The 21,271-nt window shown below is 41.2% G+C and overlaps 1 protein-coding gene and 1 long non-coding RNA gene across 2 annotated transcripts in view; one reads left to right on the top strand and one right to left on the bottom strand.

Annotated features, from left to right (window-relative positions):
- Positions 1-17,478, top strand: part of LOC138684774 (uncharacterized) — a 28,506-nt gene extending 11,028 nt beyond the window's left edge. Inside the window, exons 3-4 of the long non-coding RNA XR_011324042.1 lie at positions 17,026-17,232; positions 17,334-17,478. This is a non-coding gene — a long non-coding RNA (uncharacterized lncRNA). The remainder of the gene's footprint in view (positions 1-17,025; positions 17,233-17,333) is intronic.
- CPA6 (carboxypeptidase A6) overlaps positions 10,598-21,271 on the bottom strand; it is an 85,532-nt gene continuing 74,858 nt past the window's right edge. The window contains exons 9-11 of the mRNA XM_069779482.1: positions 18,823-19,025; positions 13,614-13,698; positions 10,598-12,015 (exon numbers count right to left, since the gene is read on the bottom strand). Of these exons, the coding sequence (XP_069635583.1) occupies positions 11,828-12,015; positions 13,614-13,698; positions 18,823-19,025 (476 nt within the window). The 3' untranslated portion in view covers positions 10,598-11,827. The remainder of the gene's footprint in view (positions 12,016-13,613; positions 13,699-18,822; positions 19,026-21,271) is intronic.

Here is a 21,271-nt window from a genome sequence, read left to right on the forward strand (position 1 = left end):
TAGGGTGGAATTTATCTTAATTAATTTTAACAGTTATAAAAGCTAGGCACTGTATTGGTTTTGTGTGGCAAGGTCTTGGTAGCGGGGGGGGGAGGGGTGTTACAGGGGTGGCTCCTGTAAGAAGCTGCTGGAAGCTTCCCCTGTGTTCGAGAGCGAGCGAGCCCATACCAGCCGGCTCTAAGACGGACCCGCCGCCGGCCAAGGCCGAGCCAATCAGTGATAGTGGTAACGCCTCTGTGATAACATTTTTAAGAAGGAAAAAAAAGTTGGGACAGGGAGAAAACAGCCCCAGAGAGAGGAGTGAGAACATGTAAGAGAAACAAGCCTGCGGACACCAAGGTCAGTGCAGAAGGAGGGGGAGGAGATGCTCCAGGCGCCAGAGCGAAGATTCCCCTGCAGCCGGTGGTGAAGACCCTGGTGAGGCAGGCTGTCCCCCTGCAGTCTAGGGAGCTCCATGGTGGAGCAGATATCCACCTGCAGCCCAGGGAGGACCCCACACCGGAGCAGGTGGGTGCCCAAAGGAGGCTGTGACCCCGTGGGAACCCCGCGCTGCAGCAGGCTCCTGGCAGGACCTGCGGATCTGTGGAGAGAGGAGCCCACGGAGCAGGTTTTCTGGCAGGACTTGTGACCCCATGGGGGACCCACGCTGGAGCAGTGTGCTCCTGAAGGACTGCACACTGTGGAAAGGACCCATGCTGGAGCAGTTCGTGAAGAGCTGCAGCCCGTGGGAATGGCCCACGTTGGAGAAGTTTGTGGAGGACTGTCTCCCGTGGGTGGGACCCCACGCTGGAGCAGGGGAAGAGTGTGATGAGCCCTCCCCCTGAGGAGGTGAAGCAGCAGAAAATAACGTGTGATGACCGTAAACCCCATCCCTGTCCCCCTTGTGCCACTGGGGGGGCTTGGTGGAGAAATCCGGGAGTGAAGTTGTGCCTGGGAAGAAGGGAGGGGTGGAGGGAAGGTGTTCTGAGATTTCGTTTTATTTCTCATTACCTTACTCTGGTTGATTTGTAATAAATTGAGTTAATTTTCCCAAATTGAGTCTGTTTTGCCCGTGACGGTAATTAGTGAATGATCTCTCCTGTCCTTATCTCGACCCGCAAGCTTTTTGTGATATTTTTCTCTGCCCTGTCCAGCTGAGGATGGGGGAGTGATAGAACGGCTTTGGTGGGCACCTGGCATCCAGCCAGGGTCAACCCATCACAGGCACCTAGTCTAAGCTGTCATCTGGGCTCTTGCTATGCAAAAAGACTAACATCTAATGAGTAACTCATGCAGTACTGATGGTACCAAGTCTAAGATAGATGTGACCTGTCATCCTCTACATCCTTCATTTTCCTCTACCAACTACAGAGGAAATGAAGTCAGTTTAGTTTAGATGAATAGCTTTCATATAGTTGAAGTCAAATGAATTAAATCCCACCTTTGGAGCTGGAGGACTGTGAAATTCTCCTCCCAGACAGGTGAAAGTTGAGGCCTGCCACTCCAGAGGATGAATACAGAAAAATCAGAAGGTGAATGGCAGCATCAGTAAGCCTGTAACTCTAACACCTCCTTCTTCCTCAGTACCCTGCATTACTATCCCCCAGGAGGAGGTAAAAGGGCTGCCTGTTTTTTCCAGCCATGAAAGAATGAGAGGATTTACTGGGATATCTCAGAAACCTCAAGTACACTTTTGGCTGTAGGATTATTGCCAGTTGTCATCAATATGCTGAATAATAGTGAATGGGCTGTTAAAGATTTGAATCTTTATCACAGAGGTATATAGAATTGTCAGGGAACACCTAAGGCAAAGCACAGAGAGATTTGTGATTAATGTGTGTGAGCCTCGTTCTGGCTGGGATAGAGTTAATTGTCTTCACCATAGCTGGTATAGTGCTATGTTTTGGGTTAGGTATTGGAAGAATGTTGATAACACACTGATGTTTTCAGTTGTTGCTAAGCAGTGTTTAGACTGAGTCAAGGATTTTTCAGCTTCTCATGCCTGGCCAAGAAGTTGGCACAGGACAGAACCAGGGCAGCTAACCCAAACTGGCCAAAGGGGTATTCCATACCATGTGACGTCATGTTTAGTATATAAACTGGGGGGAGTTGGCCAGGGTGGGGATCGCTTCTTGGGAACTAACTGGGCGTCAGTCGGCGGGTGGTGATCAATTGCATTGTGCATCACTTGTATATTCCAATCCTTTTATTATTACTATTGTCATTTCATTATTGTTATCATTATCATTATTAGTTTCTTCTTTTCTGTTCTGTTCTTATCTCAACCCATGAGTTTTACTTTTTTTTCCCAATTCTTTCCCTCATCCCACTGGGTGGGGAGGAGGTGAGTGAGCAGCTGTGTGGTGCTTAGTTGCTGACTGGGGTTAAACCATGACAGCCTTGATAAGTAATACTCTTTTGTATAACAAAGAAATTTGCAAGAGTTCAAAGATTATTTATTGTTCCTTGTTTTAAAAGATATATACTAGGCAAATAGACTGATTCTGGCTGTGTTAAAATAATTTCCCACACTGAATGGCAAGTAAAATGATACATATCCAATAGTTTTCCCTTTCATTGAAGCCTTGACTTCGGTACTCCAGTGAATTTTAGCATAAAGTATGGTTTAAATAGATACACATTGTGAAGATTTAGTGAAGCCTAGGAGAGCCTTCCTTGGAAACATTTCCATGTAAGTCTCATCTCCTGGGTTCCAGTACTGCTTTTTGCTTGGAATTTATGGCATGCCTTTAATTTCATACCATATATTGGTGGTACTGCAACTTTATCCTTTTCAGCTATGGTATCAGTCTATTCTTTAAAAGCTGTGCACTTATGAAATGCATTGCAATGCAGAAGAATAGAGAAAAAATCATCATCGCATGGCATTATGGATGTCTAATGAAAAGTAGAAGAAATGCACTTCTACCATGCAATGGGATCAATATCTTGATGAATTTTATGACAAGTGAGGCTTTCCATAAAGGAAGCTAACCTTAACCCTCTTTACCTTTTGGTCTCCAGTATCTTGCAGCAGATTTACACTTACACACGTTCCCTTCTGGACATATGGCCCAAATATAATGCAAACGATTTCTGCTACCTCTGTATGGAATCCACTGCTCTGCTGCTTCACACAGCAGATACCCATCCATTTTTGCTGTGTTAGGCTTTATCCACATGTAGAGCTGCAGACGTGGAGGTAAAGTGCCAACTTGCATGGAGTGGGAAACACTGTAATTGCCAGAGAAGGTAGTGAGAATTACTAGATACCTTTACCTCTTTGCTAATATCCATGTACACTAAAAATTAATTATGTCACAGGGTTCCTGAATATTAATTAACATTGCCCCCATGGGAGTATTCCAAAGGCAGGTAATTTTTTAGGTAAGAGAAGCTTGATTGTGGGCTCTGACACCATCAGGTGAACAGAGAAGTGATTCTCCTGATTTTAGTGTCCCTTTGGTCTTCTCTGCTTGTTAATTTTAGAAATAATCCCAGCAGTATCTGTTTACTTACTCAGGATGAAGATATTTTTATACTTCTCACAGAGTGTCATTCAATCTAAAATGATTAGTCTCTGCTTGTTTTTTTCTAACTTTTGTTCTTCCAACTGTTTGTTTAGTCACAGATAGCCATGTGCTCTCCCAGTAGGCCATCTGACCCAGCAGTCCTCTAATTATTCAGCACATTAACATTATTCAACATTTTTTCCTTTCATCTTTCTGAAGTATTGGTGCTTCAGTGATTTTATTCCTGGTTAAAAATAAAAATGCCTTTTTATACTAGTCCAAGTAATCTCTGCTGCTCTTGGGACCTACAGTCTTGCTATTTATTTTGGACTTTGTCCTCTACTCCATGTTAGACTTCTGTCCTTTGCCTCTATTTTTAGTCCTGTGTCCTGGTTTTGGCTGGGATAGAGTTAATTTTCTTTCTAGTAGCTGGTAGAGTGTTATGTTTTGGATTTAGTATGAGAAGAATGTTGATAACACACTGATGTTTTCAGTTGTTGCTAAGCAGTGTTTAGACTGAGTCAAGGATTTTTTCAGCTTCTGATGCCCACCCAGCAGGAAGGCTGGAGGGGCACAAGAAGTTGGGAGGGGACACAGCCAGGACAGCTGACCCAAACTGGCCAAAAGGGTATTCCATACCATGTGACATCATGTCCAGTATGTAAACTGGGGGGAGTTGGCTGGGGGGGTGGGGTGGATCACTGCTCAGGAACTAACTGGGCATCACTTGGCGAGTGGTGAGCAATTGCATTGTGCATCCTTTGTTTTGTATAATCCAATTCTTTTACTATTATTATTGTCATTTTATTATTGTTATTATTACCATTGTTATTTTATTCTTTCTGTCCTATTAAACTCTCTTTATCTCAACCCATGAGTTTTACCTTTTTCCTTCTGATTCTCGCCCCCATCCCACTGGGTGGGAGGGCAGTGAGTGAGCGGCTGCGTGGTGTTGAGTTGCTGGCTGGGGTTAAACCACGACATCCTGATACCGAGTGAAAACTGAAAACGTGTTCCAAATGTTCCACCTTTGGTCTGTGCATTCAGAATTAGAGTATGAAGATGATACATACTGTATTTCATATGGTTTTGGATAAAACTTTTCATAAATTGTCTTCCGGGATTATTTTTTTCCCCTGTACATACAAACTGTTAGTTTTCAGCAGAATGGAAAACACTGAATATAAAAAGGAATTTTTAAGAAATCAGCTTTTTGTGTGTCCTTCAATAGACACCTAAATGGGGGAGAGTTATTGCATATATTCACGCTGATGATGGATTGTTTAAGATTGTCAAAGAGACAGAAGCAAAAACCAGGATGGTGATTCCAGCAATTTTAAATAGTGCTGTTTCTGATGGGCTGTGTGCCAGCAGATCTGCAGCCAGGCACACGAGCGAAGGAGCCCTTCCTCTGGTGCTGTGCAGAGGAGTGTGAAATGAGCAGGGACCTTCCTTTCTCTGTTAAAACTCTGATACAGACTTTTAATGTTTTTTTGAAAAGTGCAGTCCTGACAGCTGAGGAAATGTGATGTTCCTACTCTCCGCTCAAGAGGAGAGAGTTGTAGATGAGCTTCCCAACATTCATTAGCCAGTCTGCATCAAAACTGCTCTCTGAAGAGTAGCCCGCTCTTCAGAAATGTTTGCTGCGAGGTGTCTGCTGAGACATCTCCTGAAGGTTGCACTTATTATCCGCAATGTTGGTAGGTGTGTGTTTGACAGGTAGTGGACTGCATCCACTGACTCCCTAAACAGCCTTCAGCATGACAGCAACTTCAGATTATTTCTACCTCAGCGTCTCAGAAAAGAGACCTCATTTCTCAGAAGAGAAACCTCATTAAAATAACCACAATAGCTTTAATAGAAAATCTCTAAAATTCATAAGAAATGTATTCCTTCAAGTGGCTCGTATATGGAAGAATTGTTCATGGGCTGAAGCAGTCCAATCCTGGTGGCAGCTGGTATGGGCTCTCCAGCGCTCTCCTTAGTGCTTCCAGACATTACAGGAACAGCCTTAGACACACCTTTGATCACTATGGGCAATGGTATAGGGCCTTCTTCATAACCCATGAGGTAATGACGGCTTTCTGGGATGCAGTCCGCATTGGGAGTTGAGGGAGTTAACACCTTCTTCCAGCCTAAGCATTCGCAATAGCACAACCCAGCCTCTTAGCTCTTTATGGTGCAACACACAAAGGGCTTGGCCCATGATCTGATCTTGTAGGTGGTGTGTTAACGGTAGTAGCAGAAAACCCACAAAAATACGCTGCAGGAACCGCAGGAGGAGGACTTCTTGTGTTGCACCAGTGAAAATAGTGTTGGGGGCTTTTAGGGAACTGGCCAAATGAGCTGAACTTGCGTGTGCTTACAGCAGGCAGAGGAGAGATGCCGAACACATGCTGCCTGCTATCAGCAGCCCTGTGGTTGCCAAGAATTGCAGCTACACCATTACGTAAACCATCACACAGTACACATTGTGCAGACAGACATCTTGTTTGTGTGTGAATGGATCTGCGTAGGTATGTGGGGAAGTTCACACATTTTAACAGGTTCATGATTTAAATTTAGCACCAAAAGTTAGGCGCTCTTATAGCCTGAAGTCATCACCGACAGACAGTATCCACTTCTTTTTTGAAATGGAGGAAGAGGAATGGAGACACATGCAGCATGATACAGCAAATTTATCCTGTTAGAGAAGGCTCAAGTGCGTTTTGTCTTTTTGACAGATTCTGTGCTAACAAGGCCAAAGAGCAGCTCTGGTTCTCCTACCACACTAGAAAGTGTTTCACTCATTTAACCCTTAGAAAACTGGCTGGCTCACAGGAAAATAACAATACATCTTGCCAAACCATACTAAGCTCTGTGACTGTGATAATTTAATTCAGAGTAAAGCAATTAGTCTGTATAAGGAACTTAAAATATACCAAGTTGCTTTTTTTTAAAAGTAACTATTTCTAGCTCATTAAGCACAGAGGAACCCTCTACACTCAGCTTTTTGACTGCACTCCTTCAATTCAGCCCAATCAATCAACCCAGATTTTATCAATCTAGAAACAAAGTCAAATGAAACAAGGGAAATGAAACAGTAAGTAGATCAGTCATTTCTGCTCAGCTTTTCAGGCTGCTATACTGTTTTTTTCAGTTATGGCATGCTGAAAAAAATAAGCCACCTGAAAACTCTGGCTGTGATTTTACAGATGCATTATTTTCAAGAAATTGAAAATTCTGTTATAAAATGAAACTTTCTCATACTTTTTGGTGTGTATGTATCTTCAGACCTAACTTGATATTCTGCTCAGACTTCGTAAAAAAAAAAAGAATTCATTATTTGGTTAAAAAAGAGACAGCCCTCCCAGCATCGAGCCATCCTGGTATGCAGAGGAATAGCCTGGCACATAGTAGTCAGCACAGAAGACTGAAACACCTGCTCGCAGTCATACCACAATATTTATTTCAGAAGCAGTTATCTATTACTTGAGATAAAGTGTGTCCTCCTACAGACCTGAGGGTAGATTAAAATACTTTATTGTTATGGCTATTCTGCCGCATGTCTTCTTCAATAACACCGAGCAGTGCTAAGGTGGCTGGACTCTAAGAGCAGGCAGGACGGATGAAATACATTATCCCATGTCTTTATGGCAATGGGTGGATTTTCTTTGTCGCAGGCAAAGTGCACTTTCTGCATGGCTGGGGACAGTGGCAGATTTTTTTAATTAACATTTGAATCTATTATTTATGAGTGTATTCCCTGATGTCTAAATCCAAGGGCAAGCCCTGCTGTGCTTGACTCGGTCTCTCAGGAGAGGGCTCGAACAGATCTGCAAGCAGAGAGAGCCAAGATTTTCTGGTTGACCGCTCCTGCCTGTCAGGCAAGGACAAGCATTCAGGGGCTAAAGATTTGTCTGTTCTAAATGTCCATGCCCCAAACATCATTTGCTAAGGAGAAACATGTGTTAGCTCACTGCTCTGGAGTGACTCTAGTTATTCCAAATTTGCAGGTATTAACAGAAGACCTTGTTGTTAAGGCAGGCCCTTTTGACACCACGTGCAGCCTAAGGCTGTGAATTTCCGACAAACTGCTCAACCAGTGCATCACGCTTAGGGTGACAAGCACGTTCAGCCGAGGACTGTGAAAACCACTCTGGAGTTGTTCACCTTCCTCCAAGACAGACCCACCAACAGCATCACTACTGACTTCGTAAAGCTGATAGGGCTTGAAAGCCTATCGATGCAGTCAGCCAGAAGGCAGCTCTCTCCACACCCAGGTTTCCTCCTACACAGTGAAGGAGGAAGTAATTCCGGCTGTTTCGACCTTAATTTTTTATCCTGAATGAGTGTGAGAATCAGGTGTACATTAAGCATGCCAAATGGCCTATGCTTTCTGTGGACAGAAGACTTTTAAATTTACAACTCAGAAAAGGTATTTTGTGCGGTGAGCATTTTAAAATGTTTTTAAAGAAGTATAGCTAATGTCACGTATAGCTAATGTCACGGGGTTTATATTTAAAAAGTCTCTCTGTAATTTATTTGAATTTCTGTTCTCTTGTCCTGTTTTCTACAGCAAAGGGGTAGTTGTATTTCTACACGTCTGAGATACTATTCTGGTGTTTTACCATCACTTAAGAACTGCATGAAAATGGTTAACATCTGGCTTTTAGGCAGAGAAGTCAAAAACATGAAGTCGTTATGTGTGAGACTAGCATTTCTTAACAATGAATGTGACTGCTATATAACAGTGAACTATGGAAATGATATAGTAGTTTTGCAGAGGCAAAGGAAATGTCAAAGGGCTTACAGAAATACTTATTACTCTACCCATGCTACCGAGTATCTTCTTCTTTGAGTGGTACCATTAAATTGAATGTAAACATAAAAAGGGAAGATACTGTTTAACAGGAATAAACTAGAATAGTTGAATAGTAACTTATTTTTGGTAGGAAATATAATGCTTTCTTCCCAACCTTAAGAATTAGATGCAGTCTTTTCAATAAACAGTTATTTTGCGCAGTCCTCAACTAGGCAGCACAATCTGCACGCTGCAGTTTGTTATAGACAAGAGGACTGGCGCTGCATGTTTCGAAGTAAATGTATGTTGGCATTCAAGGTCATTTGGACTCTTTCTATTCAAATTTCATAAATTTAAGAAAAGAATTGCATTTTTCCATAGGCTTGTTACCTGAGTAACAAAATACATTGGCCTTTTTGAAGCAACTTCTGAAAAACACACAGGGAGCTTCACCCATCAGCTGTGCTCTTTCTACAAGGTTTGCAACCAAACTCAGTATCTTTTTTGACCTCTAAAGGCTGATTTTTTATCAATTTATGAATGATGATTCAAGGCAATTTGGGATAATTGTTTTGTTGTTGGGAAGGGTGACTTGAAGAGGCATAGGCCTGTTTCCTTCACGTTAATTAATCTCAGGATTTTGTTTATAAATAATAAAAGTTATTAAAAAAAAGAACAGCCCTTTTTCCAAGTTACAGAAGTGGTTATAATTATTCTATCAATAACAAATGGAAGTGTAACTCCTGGATTTTATGTAATCATTATATACGTGATTTTGACTGCTGGGTTAATAACCAGTGTTTTGCTGTTCACATAATTTTTATTATGTTGAATGATAAACTATACCTACAATCATAAAATAAATTAACTTTTCTCAAAACCAGTTATCAATTCTGTTGTCCTGTAGGGAATAGACTTCTGAAGAGAAGTACAAAGGGATGAGAATTAAGCAATTATGGAGATAAAAAAGAGCTGTTCAGAGAAGTAACATTTGTAAGTCACAACAGCTGTTGTTCCATATCCAAATAGCTGATTTCCAGTAGTTCTTTCCTTAGGGTAAACTACTCTATTTAGAATCACTCTTGCTGATAAATTGTCTTACAAATTCTTAATTCAGGAAATAGGGTTTGTTCTTTTCTAGTGACTGTCTTTCTGATAAGCTTTAGTGACCCTGAAATTAAAGGGCTCAGAGACTATTTACACTTGTATTCAGCTATGGGGCACTAAATTACCCTGCACGGGTCTTCAAAACTCAGCTCAGAGTTTTCAGTTGCACATAATACATAGTATTCAAGCTGAGTCCATCCAGATACCAGGATGTAGCTTTATGCATGGACTGGTTTTGATATCAAGTACTTTTAAATCTCAAAGCTTCTTAGATACATGTAAGAATACTTGCAATTATTCCCGTCTGAGAAGGTCAACTAGATCTACAATGTTAGGTCCTTTTGGTAACTAAAAGAGGGTTTGTTTGGTTTTTTTTTCCCCTTTCTTGCTCCAAGAGTTCAATTACTTTCCAGTACCAGTGGAGATGTGATGGTATGAAGATAAAGCTGAAATGTTTCATGTGACAAACTGTTGGACTACGAGCAGGAATCAAACCGTCACATCTGAATCTGGTTTCTCCCGGCGCATACTTGAAAAAGTTTGTACTGTAGCAATCCAGAGGTAAATTTGCCTCATGCTGGTAGGCATCTCTCATGCCTTCTGTCCTTCACTTCAGTCTCTTAATGTCCTTGCAGAAGTTCAATCTTGTCACCTAAATTGAGAATAACTCACAACAATTGGTGCTAATATTTACACCACTATTGAGACCGTTGGTCAAGAATCTGTGCATAGCAAAAGACAGTTATTGCTGTCTTCAAAATATTTAATGATTATCGTCACAAGCAATTGGAAATGACTAGTGGATGAGAGCTGCTGTCCCCTAGATTTTTACTAAACCAGAATAGAAACTTGCATTACTCAAACAAGTCTGAACTAATCAAATCTGAACAAGCTTTCAGAAACCTTATTTAAAATAAATACTTTTTATTAACAAAATGTTAAACAAATAGAATGCAGTTCTGTCATCTTTGCTCACTGATTGCCTTTTGCAGTTCTGAAGACAAGGATATTCTTAATTAAATACAGTGCTCCCTAGTCTCATAAAGGTTGTCCATTTGCTAAGTTCAAGTACTTTCTTAGAGAGGATGTAGGGTTTTTAAAATATGGCATCCTTGGTGTCAGTAATGTTTTACAGATAGGTAAAACTGTCACATCCTTGAACTAAAGCTTTAATACTTAAATGAAATATGAAGAATACTTCAAAAGCCTTTGATGATTTTATTAACAAATATGTTTTATTTAACATGTTATGGCATAAGATTAAAGTAAAAATTAATAAAGTAAAATATATGCTTTTGCAGATATTATAAGATCAAAAAAATAGTATTTTAAAAGTAAAAAAAACCCTCAACAAGTTGTTATATTCTCTGTGCTTTCATTATTATTCTTTCAAACATGGTGCTTATTCACTGTATTTCAGCCGCAAAGCTTCTGCTTTTACATCCGGCTCATTTAAGAATCTATTATTAATTCCTTTAAAACATGCAAATAGTACAACTTCCAAGAAGAACAGCCACATAGCCATAGAGCTACAGAATTCACTGCAAGAATACCAATAAATAAAACATCAGTTAACATCAGTAAGTTACAGTTTAAGGCTAGATCCTTGGCTGGTGGCAATGGGCAGACACTGACTGCAGCAGAACCCAGATGCACCAGCTAACTGCCGGCTTCCAAGTTCCAAACCATGGCAAGTTGCTTTGTCTCTCCATAAAGCAGAGTATTGTATATCTCAATAATATTTCATTATAATTCTTACACACCTCTAGTTAAGTTACATTTTCAAAGGCAATATGTTGATTTTGAGTCCACCCCAATTTATATATTTGAAAATAGGTTTCTCCGAACAGTTAAAGGAAACCTTGGGTCAAATTATTGCATTACATGAAAAAAAAAATCACAAAAATGCATATACATGAGTATGTATATGTGCAGAAAGAAGCCACATGGCCGCTTGCAGCATGGCCAGCTGCAACTGTATGCCATTTAGTGCTATAGACATGGACCTGGGTTGGATCACAGAGTACATATACATGAATGTAAACTTTATCCCTTGGTTCGAGAGACCCCACTGAGGGAAGTCTTACTGTTAGGGAAAGGAGTAAGGCCAGGGACTGTCTGGAAGTTGAGTTTTATTTCAGGCACCTGTATGTGGACCTGGACCTGCCCCACTGAAGTTGTAGTATCAAAGCTTTATTGCAAAAAGAACAGACTATTTTACACCAAACTGGTAACTAAGTCAGTATATCAACTTTATGGACTTCTGTAGAGCAGATATTAAATTATGTTTTCCATTTCCCACCATGTAAGTCTGGCAGAAACAATACCATATTTCCCATTAGCTTCTATAATTTTGAAGTGGCCAAGCTTAGAATGGCAACTGAATACACTGAAAGGCATCAGCACTGGGAGTAAAGCGCTCACTTCCAGCTCCTAGAAATAGCTCTCAATGACATTTCTTCAGCAGATGAAGAGTTATATTTTTAACTGCAAGCATGGTCTCTGTGCAGGTTGGTTTGATCAGCGTCTCGGGAAGTAAAAATCCAAAATGGCCGGTGTCACGCAGCTCAAACGCAAATGCGTAGGGGATACCATTTTTGTAGGCCCAGTCCATAGAGCTACCAGAACTCACATCTGAGAGAGGGAATTCAGAGAAAATTTTAAAAAATGTTAAATGCAGGTCACGTTGAAAGCACCAGAGGGTTCTTGTGGCATTTTGTCTCCAGGCCTCAATGAATATACTTGCAACTCCAGCTGTTGCTTGCCCTGATCCTGAACACCCTTCAGAGAAGGGCATGGTGAAAGGTGCTCAGCACAATATAAATTAGACCCTTGAGTTTCACAGGAAAAAAATCAATAACTGACTTTTTTGTGTAAAGCAAAACTTTAATAAAAGAGAACATTTAGAATAAAACTTCAAACTGTTCTTGTCCCCAGGTGAGTGCAGTCTAAAGCTTTGCTTCCACAAAGATCGCTCAGCTGGACTGGGGCTCTGCACGCTCCTGGGTTTAACTTGGGTTTTTTAGGCAATTCCTTTGCAGGGAGAAGGGAGAAAATTGATAAAGTAATCTACATTCTCCTTTTCAAAGTGCTTTTAAAATTCTTTTCTCTTCATTTCTGTCTTGTTTTCTCACCATTTCCTTAGAGCATAAGAGCATTTGCATAGGTGGTGTCTAATATTAACAAACCTTCCCGAGGAAGTGTGCTTCTTATGCTTTCGTTATCTCCATATGTTGATTACCCAAGACACTTATATTTATATAAAGATCCATCTCTCATGTGGCCTGCTGTCTTCTGTGCAATTCTGGCATTAACTTACACTGCTCTTCCTTTGACATAGTGAGTGACTGCACTGTAATGAGCACAAGATGACGACTGTGCTGTGAGATGGAGGCCCACAATAAAGTGGAGCTCTAGCCAAAACACAGCAACAGCAGAGGAGATGCAGGAGGTTTCTTGTGAAAAATCTTACTATTTACTTAAGCCTCTCACTTTTTCAATGCCTGTTATCATTACCAAGAGCATTCAGGCCTCATAGTTTCAGTAAAAAAAAGTCTCATTGAAAACTATTGAACTTCTTTTTCTCTTACCTGTCTACATGGAGAGCTTGCCTGACAAATGTTGTTCCCTATTTAAAAGGCGTATTTTAAAGATATTTTGTTATAGGGAAAAATGCATTTGAAATTTCCCTCTGAAAAATGGAAGATGTCCAAATAAAGATACTGTTGCTATCATTTATCATCATCTAGACACAGAGACATTTGAAACCTAGTTTTTAAAGACATCACCCTAAATTTTAGGTGATGTCCACAATTGCAAAGAAGGAGAGGCGAAGTAATGGTGAAAAACGAAACATAGTTTGAATTATTTCCTCCCAAATATTTTATAACTTACTAGTGCATTTAAAGTGCCTGATAAAGATATGCTTTTTAAGATCTTGTTTTATCTTTCTTTTTTTTTTTTTAAATCTGTTTTTATATGTTCTGAACATGTTATTTGCTGGCTTTCGCCTCTCAAATGCATTGCATTTTAATCTCTTTTATTGCATCGAGTTAATCTTACTGCAATCAACTAACTGAATCAGTCACAAAACTTTATCTTCCGCCTTCCTCACCATCCACACCTGGAACAAAGTTCACTTTAAACACTGTTTGCTTTCTTTGTTATAATAAGGGTAATCTCCTCACTATAGGTAGGTCAAAGTCACAAACCTGTGCCAGAGGAAAACTTACACAAAGTGCTAGATGCAGGACCATATCTGTATCTTATACCATAGGCTGACTGAAGAGCGTTAACAGCATTATAGGCTGCTGATTCCTGTGCGGGGAAGAAAAACAAATATATAAATTAGACTTTGAATTAAATACTGTAATATGATTGGAACCTGAGCTATGGATCATTAACTTCCAGCGTAATGCTGTGTTCCATGAGTCCATGGCAGCTAATTTAAATTTATTTTAAAGGATAAATGCATTATTTATTTTTATTGACAGCAATTCCCTAATTCCCTGAAAAACTTGGTTTGGTATTTTCATGGCATAAAGAAGCTCACTGCACTGCGATCAGCCATTAAGTATTTGTAATTATAGGTATATATACCAATTTAGTGACACAACAAATTTAGGCAACATGTGAGACCATGAGATGAGATAATCTCTTTTTTATGCAGTTTAAAAGCCATGCATGCATTTTCTGCCAGTACCTGTGGATGCATTTCCCAGCCCACTAAACCTCATCTCTGCTGGGCTTGTGAAGGAGAAATGATCTCTTGGTGGCACTCCATAGTGGTTCAGTGAGCAGAGTGGGAAGAAGGAAGGAGGCAAATTTCACTCCTGAATCTCTGACAGACAGGTGAATGTTCACTGCTGGTCTAACTTTCTCCAGTTAGGCTTGGAGAACTCTTTCCACTATTGCAGAAATGTGATTTCAGTACTGTATGGGGAAAATCAGCACCTACATTTCAACACCAATATGGATGCAGTCTGTTTAGGAGGTTCATGGCATCCTGTGAAACTGGGTGCAGAAGGCCTGGCCCATGGCAAGTTCTGAGGGTCACACGTGGATAGTGCATCTGAACACAGAGACAGGATGCACATATTCAAAAGAAAAAGGAATATTATAATCCCACAGAAAAGGATCCTGGAGAATGTACAGTGAAGGCCGGGAACATCTAGGAAAACAGAGAGCCATCTCCCTGTAGAGAGCAGGAAATGAACATCTTTGGAGCTAGAAATTGCTGGACTGTGAACCACTGGGTAAAGCTGCTATGGTTGTTTTATTTCTATGAACTGAAGAGATGTAGGTTTCAGTTTATGCAAGTCTTCATGAACTTGGTCCATACCTTGTTATTCATGAGGCACTAGATGAATGCACTGGGGAGGGATTACTCTATACTTGCCTTTCCGTTCATACATTTTCCCTAACCTTCTACTTTTTTGCCATTGTCAGGAATTGGGATTCTGGCTTAATCCTTGGTCTGACCTGTGCAGGCATTCCTGCTGAGGGTCTTTGTCCGCCCGAGTAGAGAAGCCAGAGAAAATCGTTTTAAAACGTCATTCCAGAAAAAAAAAAAAAAGTTTATTTTCACTTAGTGGCCAGCAGGTAGGGCTTTGGAGAGTTTATTTTATGCTGAGAACTGCTCCTAGCAAATGAAAGAGCACTTTTTTATGCCATTATTAAAAGGTATTAGGCAGAACTAGATTTTTTGTCTGTTTGTTTCTCAGCACAGGGATGACAGTGCTGGAGACTGACATTTTCAGCTTGCCCCTTCTCTTCCTCTTGCCACCTCCACGAGAGAGTGCGTGGAGCCAGGGACTGCTGAGGTCAATGCTGCCGGGAACTTCTGCCGGCTTGGGACGTGGTCGCCAGCCGGTGTGAGGGGTAACCTCTGACTCACCCTAACACCAAAGATGAGGAGGTGGGAGGAGGTCCGAGGAAGGGGGAAGGGCTGTCACTTGGGACTCTTCCTCCTCTTACAGATGCCTCAACTTCTGTGAGTCACGACACACAAGACCCATGATGGGGTCAGAGGTGTTGGACGCCGTGAGGGCGGCGGGGTGGCAATGCAAGGCCACGGCGGTGGCAGTGGGGCCTTGCAGGGCTCCGGGGAGTGGGAAGCTCCAGCTGCAGCCTGGGGCTGTTGTCCGGTGCCTGCACTGAAGCCCCAAGTACCAGGCTCAGTTGCTCAACAGAAATTTGGCAAGCAGCTGTGCCTACCGTCGCAGGGCTGTGGTGCGGAGCTGGGACGGCCTGACAACAGGCCTGACGCCAAGGGAGTGAGAGGCAGGGCTCAGCCGAGGGAGCTGAGATGGGTGGAGAGCAATGTCCTGGTAAACGCGTGATGGAAAGGAGAACAGCCACAAAGGAGAAGACTCCCTGTGCATGACTTACGCATTGTACAGCAATGAGATAACAGAAGCAAGCCCTGTTGAAATTCTTCTGAAGAAATAGTTTGGCAATGCCCATGTAAAACCAGCACAACAGTACTGGGTTCTGTGCAGAGGCAGCAACCTTTTGGAGGCCAGAGCGGGAGTGACCCAAGTCCATGTCCACCATGTAGGCAGGCGTTCCTGGGCACTGTGAACGTGATGCTCTTAGCCTTGAGGGGTGCTGCTTGCTTTCACTGTTGGAGTTATGTGCTCAAAGAAGGGGACAGTTCTCAACCGCATCATACTGCACAGGTTGGATCCTGAATAAATCCAGGCAACCAGCCTTTGAACACCCTCAAGGAGAAAGCTTCACATAAAATTACCAGATTTTTATAAAGACATACACAAACTCAGTCATGCCATATAAATTCACTACAAACGCTAAGGCAAATGACTGTATAGGAAGAAAGGGGATGAAAAGTAGGTGGAATTTAAACTCTGGAGATGGATGAATGTTTCTGCTGGTTTTTTTTTCAATCTAAAAGCGCACTTTCGTTTTAAGTATCTTAAAAGAACAGATTTCAGGAGACTGTTAATAAGAGAGTTGTGCCTAAATTAGAACAGAATATGCATGTTGTGATCAGTACACAGCTCTCCAGTTTCAAAGCAACTCTGAATAATTGAACACTAATCAAAGTGGTAACTGACAGCTCACTAGAATGATACGACCCAGACAGAAACATCCTTTCTTCTGCTCAGGATTAATTGTGGACCCCTGTTAGCACCAAATGTTATTTATCTACTAGGTGCGTGGAGTCCTACAGTTGTCCACTGTACACAGTTCATGGAGACCAACAAAGCTTGTTCCATCAGCAGCAGGAAGCAGAGATCTGCCACCTTCCAGCTCACTGTAATTTCTGAAAGAACTGCAGAATCTGAAACCTCAGCCTCAGTCACCATTTTCGACACTTCAAATATTAAAGACTATTCATTTAGGAGGCACCAGGTGATGGAGCCTTTGGCTGTAGGCAAATATTAAAACACACAAATAAATAAGCAACAGTATTCCATTCATTTTCTCTGTGATCCCCATAACGAGTTTTCTAAATAACAGGAAATTACTTCAGTTTCTTATGCTAACCTCCCTGTTCTTTTTGACTCACTGCAATAAAAAGAAGTATAGAGTCCAAATACTAGCAAAATATTTAGAACTGGCATTTGGCTTCCATTTGTCCAGGGCTGTTGTCTAAAACAGTGTCTTTCTTTGTGCCTTTAGGACTGTGCTCTACTCCCTCTGATGAAAAGCCTGATGCAAGGTCTCACAAACCTGGGAAACACCTACTACACATCAAAAACTGGGTTCCTTTGGTCTAAAAGCTGTGGATGGAAAGACAGAGTGTGTGTGCTCAGGGGCAGTTACTCCCCGTCTCAGAACAGAAATCGCCCTTGAGCAGCAAGAACAACATGTACTGAAGATTCACTGGTATGTGTGAAAACTCTCAGTTAGAGACTCCTTTTCCTTACAATGAATTTCCTGACACAGCGTCTGCTATTGCCTTACGTTACTCCGGATATTTTCATCAGATACCCAGTAATCATCTACTTGCAGAGGAGATGCTGATTCTTCCTAACACCACGTCTTTACCTTCTGCTGTGTTGTCTGTTCTTCAGAAAATATTCTTGCACCTGCTGGCCTTCAAAGGAATGAGATACTGTGGTTTTAAATTCCCAGTCTATATTTTTTGGTAAGTAATAGCCACCAATTCACTTGGGGAGCTTCTTTCTCTTTGCCACTTCCCAAAAGAGGGTGGAGAAGGTAGAATAAAAAGAAGATTCATGGATTTATTCACAGTCAGTGCAGGGCTGGGTGGTCAGTCCCCACAAGTCTCATGTTTTCAGCTCCTCTGGCTGCTTAGTTAGCTTCTAATTTGCTCTGTTTCCCAGGAATGACATCAGACAGGAGAATTTTTAGTAGCTGCTGAATTAAGTGTCTTAACAGAAATAAACCCACAAAGAGTTTAGTTTGTGGAGTGCTGGCTGCTCAGCCTCCTGGGAGGGCAGCTTAGTGAAACTTCAGCAAAGCTCCAGGGACTGACAACATCATTTATTCTGCACAGCATAAATCTAAGGTGCAGTGAAGCTCCTTTGAAGTGAACTAGCTTAAACTGGTAAGTTAAAAGTCACTGCAAATTTCAAGGCCAAAATGGGAGATATATGGACAATGTAAAGTTTACTGGGGACTAAGGGCAAAAGAAACAGGCTTGCAACTGGTTGGTATAATGTGTGTCTGTGAGCAGGAGCAAAGGAAAGCTTAGCCACGTTTCCCTAAGAGAATAAGCCATAGGGAGGGTTTTATGTACAGGAGACTGGCTAAAAACAGACCTCAGACTGTGAGCAGAGGGGGTAGTTCTTCTGCATTTGGATGAGCATGGAATATGTGAAATGTACATATCTGTAAATTGATAGGCTTGCATAAAAAAAAGTCGTCTTATTAATGTATTCTTCTAATAGACAAAAGCCACTGATGTTAATTAACTGCTTGTCTTAAAGTATTAAGAACACTATGTCTGAGCAGGATGATACATAAAGCTATCGAAGCTTTACTTTTGGTGAAATCTATGAGATTTCTCCTCTAATTGATAAAGATAAACCATTTCAATTTTATTTTGTTCACAACATTGAGGATGATCTTCTTTGTGCTCCTAGTGTTTAAGTTCTGAGCATGAAGGGACAGAATTTCAGCTAGATGCCCAAGGACTTAACTACGTAATTCCCATTACAGTTAATTAAAGAAAATGATAATAACTATAATTAGAACCCAGGGATTTATCCTATAAAGTAATTTAAAGGGACTGATGGATGGAAGGCACTATACCATTTTAATCAAACTGCCACTGACTCACTTTGAGTGAAGGTTATATAACCAGAAATGCAATTCCAAGCAGATCCAGAATAAATACCACTCAATATTAAATATGTGCAAAGTACTGAAGAAACAAGTCTCCTCTCAAAACAAAATGTACCAAAAAATATTACGTAGGGAAGAAGTTTTCCCAAGTTTTAATGTACTTACCACGCAGCTGAAGTTTGGAATAGTTGCATATTTGTAAGAATAAGGGTACAGCAGCATCTGCGCATATGCATGGAAGGACAAATAGGCTTTTATTTGTTTCCGATGTTTGCGGAGAAAATGAGCAACTGCCTTTACTTCAGGCTCAGACTCAGGAAAGGGACCACAGTAGGTGTCATCGCAGGGGTGAAATGAAGCACCTTCATCTAGGGATTGAAAGAGAAAGTTGATGGTGAACGAGCACAGAGAATTTCCAAGGGTCAACTTCTGGCTCAGCCTGTGTGGGTCTGTGTGCAAAAGTGTGAAAAGCAATAAACAAATTGCTTTCTTGTGACTGATGGGCATAAGCCAGTGGGACCTCAGTACAGCAATCTGCTTGTTCATCTAGTAGACACACCAAACTGCCAATTGGCCAACTACATGCAGTTCTCCCCAGAGGACATATTTTTAACGCAACAGAAAAAGAAGAGCCTGACTTTATTGTATTTTCTTCCCTGGCTTTCCATACGAGTTGCACATTTTATGATAGCATTCCAGTATTAAAACTATTGAAGGGTCTCAACTGGTCAATTTGAAATCAGAGAGCTATACCTCTTTCACTCGTCACTGCCAAGACAAATCTAGCCTTTAAGAGCAGTTTAACATACTTGCTACTACAGAGGTGGTTACAATGGTAGGTAGATAACCTCAACAGGCATTATTGGTTTAGTGGGCATGGTGGTGTTGGGTTACAATTGGACTCGATGATCTTAAAGGTCTTTTCCAACCTAAACAATTCTATGATTATCTTAAGAGTCTGGCTTAAAACATGGGAATAGTTCCTGACTACTGCCTATTTTTACTCTTGCAAACCTTCCAGGAAAAAAATGAGAAGCCACATGGGATGATTGCTCAATTAACTAAAATACAATTCATCTCAGTTTGCACAGGGCTTAATTTTCCTTCAAGTTTGGGGCAGGGGTTCAGTTGCGAGGATATCTTTCATCATGTCAACCTGCTGAGGTGGCAGTAAGCTGCAGAAGTGTAGCCTGCTTGTAACATCCCATGAGGTACTGAAAGATGAAACTCAGAAAAGGAGATGTGGCAGTGGCTCCTTTATCATCTAGCAATTCTGGATCTCATCAAGCCACCATCTCATTTACAGCTTAAGGCCTGAGCCTAAAAGAACAATATTTATGCAAATCCACTCTGCTCTTTTATCCACTGGGATTTCAAAATGCCACATGTTTTACACTGACCCACAGAATAATAATAGTTTTGTTGTGACATTCCCTGGTGTCATCAGGGACTTACAGAAACAGTGTTTCATTAGCTTTCCTTTGTATAGTAAGTACTGCCATCTTCAAATAATAAGAAAAGAGCAGTGTGTGAGAAGGCATAATATTATGAACTAAAACAGGGTTATGCAATCAAAAAGTGGAAGAATTTCATGCTGCAGCTTCATTTGTAATATGAAAATTGAGGCTACCATTCAATGGCCACAGGTGGGGATTTCAAAAGGTATTAGTGCTTAGATTGCAGTGGATATGGAAAGGTTACATAGAGGGCAGATGGTCTCCTCCCTGCAGAACAGATGGCCACCAAGTCATCCAAATCCCAAGAGCACTCTGCCTCGATGTCTTGTCAGATAATATAGCTAAAGGAGAGCTATTTAACAGAGCCTCCGGCACCTTTGCTTTTTTTTATGGATACTTCATCTCCTGTAGCAGTGTAGTATACTGAATCATGAAAACGGACATCACAGTTAATGAATGGCAGAATCCTACAAGCTAATGAATGGTAACATAACTCAATGGTAAAATATGACTCAGTTTAGTGACTTTCAGTGAAGAAAAAAACTCTCTAAACTGTCCAGCCTTCTATCGTGAGCCATTTGCAATCCCAGCTGTAGTTAATGCCTTTCCTTAACTGAAGCTGGCTGGTAGTAAAAAGAGAGGGTTTGGTGGCCTTGGATAACGTAAGGATAGCCTCAATTTTCCTACTGGAAGTTCTTTTGAAGTAACACAAGAAAGAAAAAAATGATACAGTACGTATCAACTCCTGTGAAATTTCTGAGTTACAGTCATGAGAAGAAAATGCAATTGCATAAAATGTTACCATGCTGCCTTATTTTTGTACCTGATAGCATACCAGGGGAGGACAAATATCCTCCAACATCTACCATGAGATCAAATGTACAAAGGAAACGTGTGCAGAGACTGATAAAACCAATGCTTTGGTATGGAAGAAAGACTGGGAGGATGGATGAGCTGGAGCATGGTTCTCAAAATTCCTTGCAGCCACTTCTTCTGCCAGTGTGGGGTACTGTCCTCAGTGAGCAATGGGGTGCACTGGAAAATGGGATGCACTGGAAATTTTAACTCCCACTGCTGCTCTCTTGGGGGCTTTGGATGCAACCGCTTTAACTGGATTTGCCCTATGACATGATTTAGTTCTAAGTAAGTACCTCATT

Source organism: Haliaeetus albicilla, chromosome 3 (assembly GCF_947461875.1).
Source record: "Haliaeetus albicilla chromosome 3, bHalAlb1.1, whole genome shotgun sequence".
NCBI lineage: Eukaryota > Metazoa > Chordata > Aves > Accipitriformes > Accipitridae > Haliaeetus > Haliaeetus albicilla.